The sequence below is a fragment of the Poromitra crassiceps genome (genome assembly GCF_964638095.1).
Source record: "Poromitra crassiceps genome assembly, chromosome: 20".
NCBI classification, from domain to species: Eukaryota; Metazoa; Chordata; class Actinopteri; order Beryciformes; family Melamphaidae; genus Poromitra; species Poromitra crassiceps.
The window spans coordinates 27325954-27334459 of NC_139637.1; the positions used below are offsets into that span (position 1 = coordinate 27325954).

General features: G+C 43.0%; 1 protein-coding gene across 1 annotated transcript; it reads right to left on the bottom strand.

The window, feature by feature from the left end:
* Positions 1-683: 683 nt before the first annotated feature.
* LOC310794994 (nucleotide-binding oligomerization domain-containing protein 1-like) lies at positions 684-8085 on the bottom strand (the record flags this gene model as incomplete). The annotated part of the gene is made up of 4 exons (XM_083657017.1): positions 684-706; positions 2773-2891; positions 5837-7499; positions 7695-8085. 4 exons carry the CDS (start codon positions 8083-8085, stop codon positions 684-686), a joined length of 2196 nt encoding a protein of 731 aa, XP_083513143.1.
* Between the last annotated feature and the right edge of the window lie 421 nt (positions 8086-8506).

Sequence of the window (8506 nt, forward strand, 5' to 3'; positions counted from 1 at the left end):
CGTTCCCACAGTACGTTGAGGGGCTGAAGAAAGATCTGCGAGAGGCCATGGTGCTGGCGGAGAAGCATGCTGGTAATGAGCAGAGGCGACAGGCCGACATATACAACCGGAGGGTCAAGGGGGTGGAGATCGAGCCCGGTGACAGAGTTCTCCTAGCAAACAAGGGAGAGAGAGGGCGCAAGAAGTTGGCGGACCGATGGGGTGATGTGGTTTATACCGTGGTCAACAGCAACCCCAGAACCCACACCTTTGAGGTTCGTCATCCCATCTCAGGCCAGTCGAAGGTTGTCCACCGTAACTTGATGCTCTGTGTGAATTTCTTGCCAGCCTTGCCCGAAGCTGATGAGTGTGACTCCCTAGTCTCTACCTGTGCTTCGGATGATGAGTCGGTGGATCTCTCCACTGGACAGCCTACACAACCTGACTGTCCCTCTCTGATCTCTTCCCGTGCTTCAGATGGGAATGAAGTTCTGGATCTCTCCACTGAACGCCTTGCACAGCCTGACGGTGCAGCAGATCATACCGCCCGTACCCAGCATTGGGTTTCTCAGATTCCTATGGAAGGCACTGATCACACGCTCAAAGTTCTTGTGCCACCGTCAGAGAGTCAGGTCGTGGAGGATGTCCAAGTAGATGTGTGTCTGGCGGGTTCGTCTCCGGCTGGAGGCGTTCCTTTAAGTGTTTCAGACTCTGATAATGGCCAGAGCTGCCAGAGTAACACAGAGCGAGTTGGGCCTGACACTTCTAGAACAGTTGCATCTGATCTATGCCCTGAAAGTGTAACAGCTGTCAGGAGCAGGGCTGGCCGTGTCGTTAGACCTGTCAGTAGGCTTATCCAGACTATGAACGGTCAGAAACTGCACACACAGACTGATAAGCTGAGAACATGGGCTAGTTCCTTGTTTAGTGTGAACACAGTGTGTTAGATTCCTTTCCGTTTTTTTTCCAATTCACCGTTGCTTTCTTCCATACCTCTGTGCCACGCCATTGTAGATGGCTAATCTGAGTTTGAATTGAATGTGAGAAGTGTATACTGGCACTTTTTATGTCATCTGTGAAGGGTTTGTGATAAGCGCTGCACTGCCCTCCTGAGTTCTTTACTGAACAGCTTTATGGCTTGACGGGACACATTGTTGTGTGTTGTTCATTCAAAGTGTTGGTTGTGAGGTATGGAGGGATGCATTTGAAGGGGTTTTGGAATTTTGACGAATTCAGGGGAGGAGAATGTAACAGGGTTGTTATAGTTTGTTGAAGTTCGACAAAATTCTTTATTATTTTTATCTGGCAAGCTAGTCTTGCAGGTTTATTACTTTCTTTGGTTTTACATTTTGTTAATCTATGCAAGGTTTCTCTTTTTATTTGTTGCACTTAGCGCCCTCTAGTGGCTTGTGGTGGATGGTGGTAAACATAGCAACCCGGAAGTCGTCAGCTCGCCCCCTTTGCTAGCTGACGTCTTCACCTATGGTACGTACTGAAACAGCTCCGTGGCTTTTGTCAAATGCTAGGTTATAAATCTAACTTCACTCAGATCAAAGTGTATAGGAAGTGACATGAATAGTCTGGTCACGCTATGTGACTGTCTGTAAGTTGTAGTTCCACCGTCAATGCTGTTGTTTTGATCAGTGAAGTGTGATAGCTTGTGTAGTGGTTAGCTGCTACTGTGTCATGCCCTATCGTTCTAACGAAGTATTGCGCAACTAATGCAACATTGCGACTGCTTCAGTGTGTTGAATGTATTCCTATTCTGGTGTGCAGGGGCATGGAGCTGTGTGTGTAAATGTCACAGTCATCACCATCCACAATCGTGTGTTTGTTACAGGTATGTTTTGCACTATTTTATGAACACTGTAAAAACTGCATAGAATTATTTTGTTATTTATCTTTTCATATAAATATAGAAAAAATGGGTTCATGGTAGGTTATGTGAGAACACAAAATACATATTTTGTATGTTTTATTTGTAGAGGTTTTATTTTATTTTGTAAGAGGAAAAACTATACGATCACTATGTGAGAGAGTTGTACAGTACCCCTTTGCTAGCTGACGTCTTCACCTATGGGGCATGGAGCTGTGTGTGTAAATGTCACAGTCATCACCATCCACAATCGTGTGTTTGTTACAGTGGAGCTGGAAAATAAATGCCGTGAACCTGAGAGAAGTTGTAGCGTGGTTCTTCAGTCTGCTGTGGGTGAACCAGAAGGAGGGGTTACATATCTATTGTTGACAAAATGTGATATTGTAAGTCGCTTTGGATAAAAGCGTCTGCCAAATGACCTAATGTAATGCTATAATTAGCCTAACTCATTAACAGTGTGTCAGAATACATTCTGACTGTGTTATGGAATGCATCTGTACCAGCGGCCAATAACAATACCACAACGATAACTGGGCAAAGTTAAAGAAAGCGTGTTGTAAACCAGAATCTAGGGGACTATCTGAATGGTCACAACCTTTTATTTCAGAGCGCTTCAAATCCCTCCAGTGACCCCACCCCCCCTTCTAAATAGCGAACGATCCCTAACATTTTTTATTTTTCAAAGTGAAGAGTTGAATGTGTCCCCTATGCTGAAAAGAGGTGGTTGTGGTTGAATTTACATTGTTAATCCATTGTACTAAACTATGTTGAATTAGTATTACACAAAAACATGCTATAGTAAAACATATACCTGAGTTTGTTGATATGAGGCACAGACTCTAAGAGGCATGCCCTCAGAGCTGGGCAGATAGGAGTTCTCCTGTCCCAGTGGAGGCAGAGCGTTACCATCTCAGTACTCTCCTGCATGACCTTCACTGCTCTTTCAAACAGTTGTCTTTTACCATCAACTGGAAGGTGCAACTCATTTCCACCAAGACCCAGGAAGCTGCTGTAGTCCATCTCCCAGTCCCCCTCACTGAGAAGCAAAGCTGTCCACAGTTGCCGTTGGAAGGAGTCACACCTGTTATCAGAGGATTAAAGAGAGAAACCCCCCCCCCTCATTATTCAGGTGATCAACTCTACAGTATCATCAAGTGAAAAATGCTCCTTCTTGATGTGACCTTTCACCTTTCATCCATCCTCCATCCATTCTCTCTCATTACGCACATTTTGGACCAATCAGAGCTGAGTTTACAAACTTGCCCAATCTTCCTCCTTCAGACTAGAACTAGTACATATATCTCCAGTCTTCACAGAATTCACATCATACCAAAATAAATAAATAAATAAATAAAATGTTAGGTTGGCTACATTCTCTAACAGATTTAAACCATCTGCTCCTCTCAAAAAACTCACCATACATAATATCAACACACTTCAGGTGTGCACCTTTGTCTATAAATGTATACACAGCTGTCTCTCTCCCTGCACCGTGTAGGATATACTTTCAACAACATTCTAATATACATACACATAATCCAAGACACTCAGATCACCTTCACCTTTAGCTTTTCTGTTTAACTATATATTGTCTGTCTCTCAGTCTCTGTTATAATGTCTATGTATTTTTGCTGTGCTTAGCAAATTATTTTATTGTGGATATGTTGTGATCAAAACAGTTGCAGGATCTATTGGCAGTGCTTACTGTTGGAACACATTTTGTAGTGCATCCAGGTGGACCCTTTTCTCACATTGGCTAAATGAGAGAGCATTCTGTTCTGTATCATTCCATCATTCTTACAGACAGAAAAATATTCACATGGTGATGTCACTTATAATTTTGAATTAACTAAAATATTTGATAAAAAAAGGTCAAATGGTGTGTATGTGCATGCATGCATGTGTGTGTGTAAGTTAAGTTATCCTTTATTTATCCCCATGGGGAAATTCATCCTCTACTAGGAACCTTCCTAGAACTAGGAGCAGTGGGCAGCCGCAGTGCAGCGCCCGGGGACCAACTCCTGTTCTTTGGCCATTGCCTTGGTCAGGGGCACTGACAGGAGTATTAACCCTAACATACATGTCTTTTAAAACCATTCTTATGAGTACTTCTAAATGGTGTTGTAGAGCACTTGCTATAACAAGGTATAGGCTATAGTGTTGTTGCTGTAACTTGGTATCTCACTGCTGCTGCTGCTGCAGCCAATATCACCACCAGCTGCCACTGCTCCCAACAGAGGAACAACTCAGGTAGAAGAGAATCAGCTATAAGCTGCTTTCACACATGTTTGGAATTCAGGAGTTATCTAGAGGCCATACAGCTGGCTGTCATGTGTGAATGTCTGCATGCGGCTCATGCGCGCTCCCGCGGAGCCTCGTCCTAGCCGGAGGGAAGTATACCCCCAGCCGTAGTCGCAGAAGCGTATTGTCCCCCCCCCCCCCTCCAGAGCTCCGTGAGCTCGTGAGTGCATGAGGACAGAGACGATCGTGACAGATTATTATTATATAAATAGTCGATGTGAATGAGCGAGCAAAAAACACATGCCATTTGGTTTTCAAATGAAGCTCAAAACTGCTCCGTGTGCGACAGCCAACATGTTGCGGATTGCTGGATTGAAAGGCTCATGGCTCTGATCTGATTTCATGTCTGCTTCGCACAGCACACACATTTAATAAGCATTTTTGGACGCGAGGGTCGTCCCGCTTCCCAGTATTGGACATCGCTAGGTAGGGTATCTGGATCTGGTTGCGTTCATGTCTTTGATTTAACGTTTACACAGCGTTCGCGCAAATTCCAAGTAGCGTCAAGTCAGGCAGTATAAAACGAAAACTTCCGGGTATAACCTTCGCAATAATGGCAATTAAATAAAGTAAATGCACGTGTAATGTTTTTTTGTGTGTGTTTCGAAAGATACAGAACGGAGATAAACTGGAAGAATATCTGCTCCCTTCGAAAAGTCAATTTTAACCCGTAGTGAGTCGACATTCTGATTTTTTGTTACTAAGTAATACAACATTTCTTTTATTTTGAAGGTAAAAACGTCTAGCTTCCTGTATTCTGTATAATTCTAGTAGGTTTGAGGCATTTTAGGACTGAACATAGCAAAGACCTGTTTTGTTTGTACTGCTTGCGAAATCGATGCATCTGGGCGTGAGTTGTAGGGTTGTTTAATTAATTACTTACTAACATTATGCGCAAACGATTATATGCCGTGAACGTTAGGCAGTTAATGCCCATTATGTATTTTTCGTTTTCACAACTCGTGTGGTCATGCCCAAATTCCCCCACCCCCGCCCCCTCTCTACTTTACAAACTCTGCGGAGGTGCTACTCATGTGTGAATGCAACATGCCTCATGTGTGAAAGGGTACACTTCACCTATCATCCGGGGCAGACTCAGTGGGGGGCAACCCTGACCTGATCTGGAGTTCATGTGTGAAAGTGGCTATAGTCAGCTAGTCCTTCATCACAAGTGCTAGTACCACATCTTATTATGTCATCTGCAACACCTCTTGGGTTAAGGAGACATATTGGCTAAGATGTTAAGATTAATCTCATGTGGACATTTGTATATGTTATTCTTCAAAACATGAGGCAATTTGAATAGGTGAACCACACAGTGTCTGAGTGATACCATACTACAGTAATCTAGTTGTAGCCTAAGCCAGTGGTTCTCAAATGGGGGTCTGGGGACCCCCAGGGGTCCTTGAGTGGGTTTCAGGGGGTCCCCAGCCAAAAGGGGGGTCATTTATTTTTGCTATAATTCCATTCATAAGTAACACAATGACTATTTTGGCCATGGGTTTTATACACTTTCTGTAATAAAACATCAATATTATTATCGTATGGGGGACCGTGGGACAAAATCCTATCAAATGGGGGTCTGTGGTCTATATTCTGTCAGTTTAGGGGTCCTTCATGTGAAAAGATTTGAGAACCACTGGCCAAAGCAATTCTGTGAAAATCAAAATGCTCACCCACCATTGGACATTGTTGAGGCAGCCGGATATGAGTCTCAATCCTTGTTGTGATATCTTTACGTCCTCAAGGTTCAGCCTTATTTTTCTGTCCTTAGCCTGACTGATTACATAGGACACAGCACAGCAGTGGGAAGGATCAAGACTCTCTTCACTCAAATCAAGACAATAGTCCAGCTTGTCCAGAAGGTAGAGGCAGGCTTCAGTCGACTGAGATTCATACAGGCATTGGCATAAGAACAGTATATTGATATCAAGCTCACTGCCCTCAGTGTCACTGTGATCTTCGGCTAGGCAAGGGACAAATGTGTCTACCACTTTTTTGAAGAGCCACTTCGATGTGTCCTTGACCTGCTCAGCTGGAATCAGACACTTCAACATGTCTAGATTCTTCTCATTCAACAATCCACACATGAAAGGGACCAAATGTTTCATGTGTTTCATCCCCTCAGTCAGGCAGTCTCGTACAACACCTGGGCATTTTTCTGGGTTCTTCAAGAGCCACAGCCCTGCGAAAAACTCCTGCATCGTGTAGTGGAGAAACGCAGATGAGGTTTTACACTCAGTAGGCCCGACGCGAACTTCAAGTGTCTTCAGAAAGGCAGAAAGAACGCAGCTGTCTTCTTCACATCTGTATTCTTCCAAGTTCACAGATTTTGTTTGAGTTGCAAGAAAAGCAACCTCAGCCAAGGACAGTATGGTCTCACGCTTGTTGCTGATATAGGGATCAAGATTTATATTTTTTGTCTTGCTAAATGTTTGAATGCAAAAACGCAGGATGTTGAGACATATTTCAGTTACCGTGCATGGTTGTTGAGAATCTTTTGAGGTTTTAAAAGAGGTAAAGCAGGTAACCACCATCAGTGCATACATTGGGACATGGCAAAGAGTGAACAACTCCAAGTTGCTCAAAACACTGCTCAGGTCCTCAGTGTTGAGCATTTGAGATAAGTATGCTTTGATGGACTGTTGGCTGAAGCCCTTTACCTCCACTCTGAGAGAAGCCCACTCTAACAGGAAGTCTCCTGACTCAACCTCTGGTCTGCACGTCATCACAATCTTTGCATCAGGTAGAAGGTCCTTCTCTACAAGTTTCTTCACCACTGGTAAAGACGAGAGATCTGTCACTCCGTCAAAAATGATGAGAACATTGTCAGAGTTCTCCTTTATATCCTGTAGGACCTCCTCTTTGCCTTTATCTGGTTCACTGACACTGAAAAGAAGGTCCTCCAAACTCATGGTACTTGTGATGCTGGATGTTTCTCTCATGTCAAAATAAAACATGTAGTCTAGTTCCTTGTTGTCTCTTTCTGCCCACAGTTTCAACATCTGATGGGTGACTGCTGTCTTCCCAATGCCAGGCTTCCCAACCAAGAGGATGGTTTTCTCATGTGTTTTCAGAAGGTCAAGGGGGGATGTTCCTTTTTTGTCCTCAGGGATGTATGTCCTTATCTTTTTAGAATGAGGTTTCTTGCTTTTTCTGCCCTTGGTGCTTTTTATTTTATATGGGGCAATGCGTTCTTCTGTGTCTAATACAAGCGAAGTGTAAGACAGGTTAGGGGTCGTGTTGTTTGAAATTACTTCTTTGATTTCGGTCCATGAGCCAACTGATATCTTTTGTGCTTTTGACTTCAACTTTGCCTGGTATTTGTGGCATGGTTTTGGGCCTGAAAGGAAAGTACAGTAATAATAAATAGATTAATTGTGAATTGACTGATGAGGCAGTATATGGTATTGCTAAATGAATCATGGATTAGTTCCACACTGATAAATCAATATTCAAAATGCATAATATGTAATCATCACATCAGTGTTCAATAATTTAAGTATTACACATAACCAACCACCAATCTTTGAAATACCTTTTAAGTAGGTCTCATCCATCTCTGGGTCCTCCCTGAAAGGAAAGCAGCTGATCCAGTGGTCCAGGTCAAAGTTGCTGCTCTGAGTAGAAGCCAACCCTGAGTTTTCAGGTGGAGGAGGTGGCCTCTCTAAGGTCCTCTTCCTCGTCATGTCAATAATCTTTAGTAACTCATAGCAGGCTTCTTCCCCTTTGTTTGTGACCCAGTCCAGTATCTTTCTGGTTTTGTCGAAGTCATCAGGCTCTGTCTTGATTTTACTGACCTCTTCCTCATGGAGAACTCCTTTCTGATAAAGGTTCTCCACAATAACGGAAAGGTTCTGTAATCTTCTCACCAGGTGGACTCTGGCGCTCTTGATGTATTCTAAGGCCGACTGACTTGTACAAGCCATGATCCCTTATTTGAATCATGTACACAGGTCCAATTCAATGATCTAGGGGAGAGGGGAAAATATCACAAATAAGATATGTCTTGCACCATCTAGTGTGAAATTCTGAAATATTTCACGTAATAAGGAAAAGGCTTTTGCAGTCTGAAGATCAACAGAGAAGCTATTATTTGATAGAAAACATCTCACAAAATGAATTGAATCAAATGTCTTCATATTCATTATGAGAGATTAAAATGGAGCCAATTAGGGCTAAGTGACTACTTCAAACCTACGACACCATTCATAAATTGTAAAAAAAGTCCCTGTCCAAACTTGCAATAAAGGTTTATTTTGTGACATTTCAGTCTCTGACCTTTTTCAAACAAATGGTTACAGACATAGGCGATTCTAGGCTTTGCAAACAGGGGTAGCACCAGCAGGA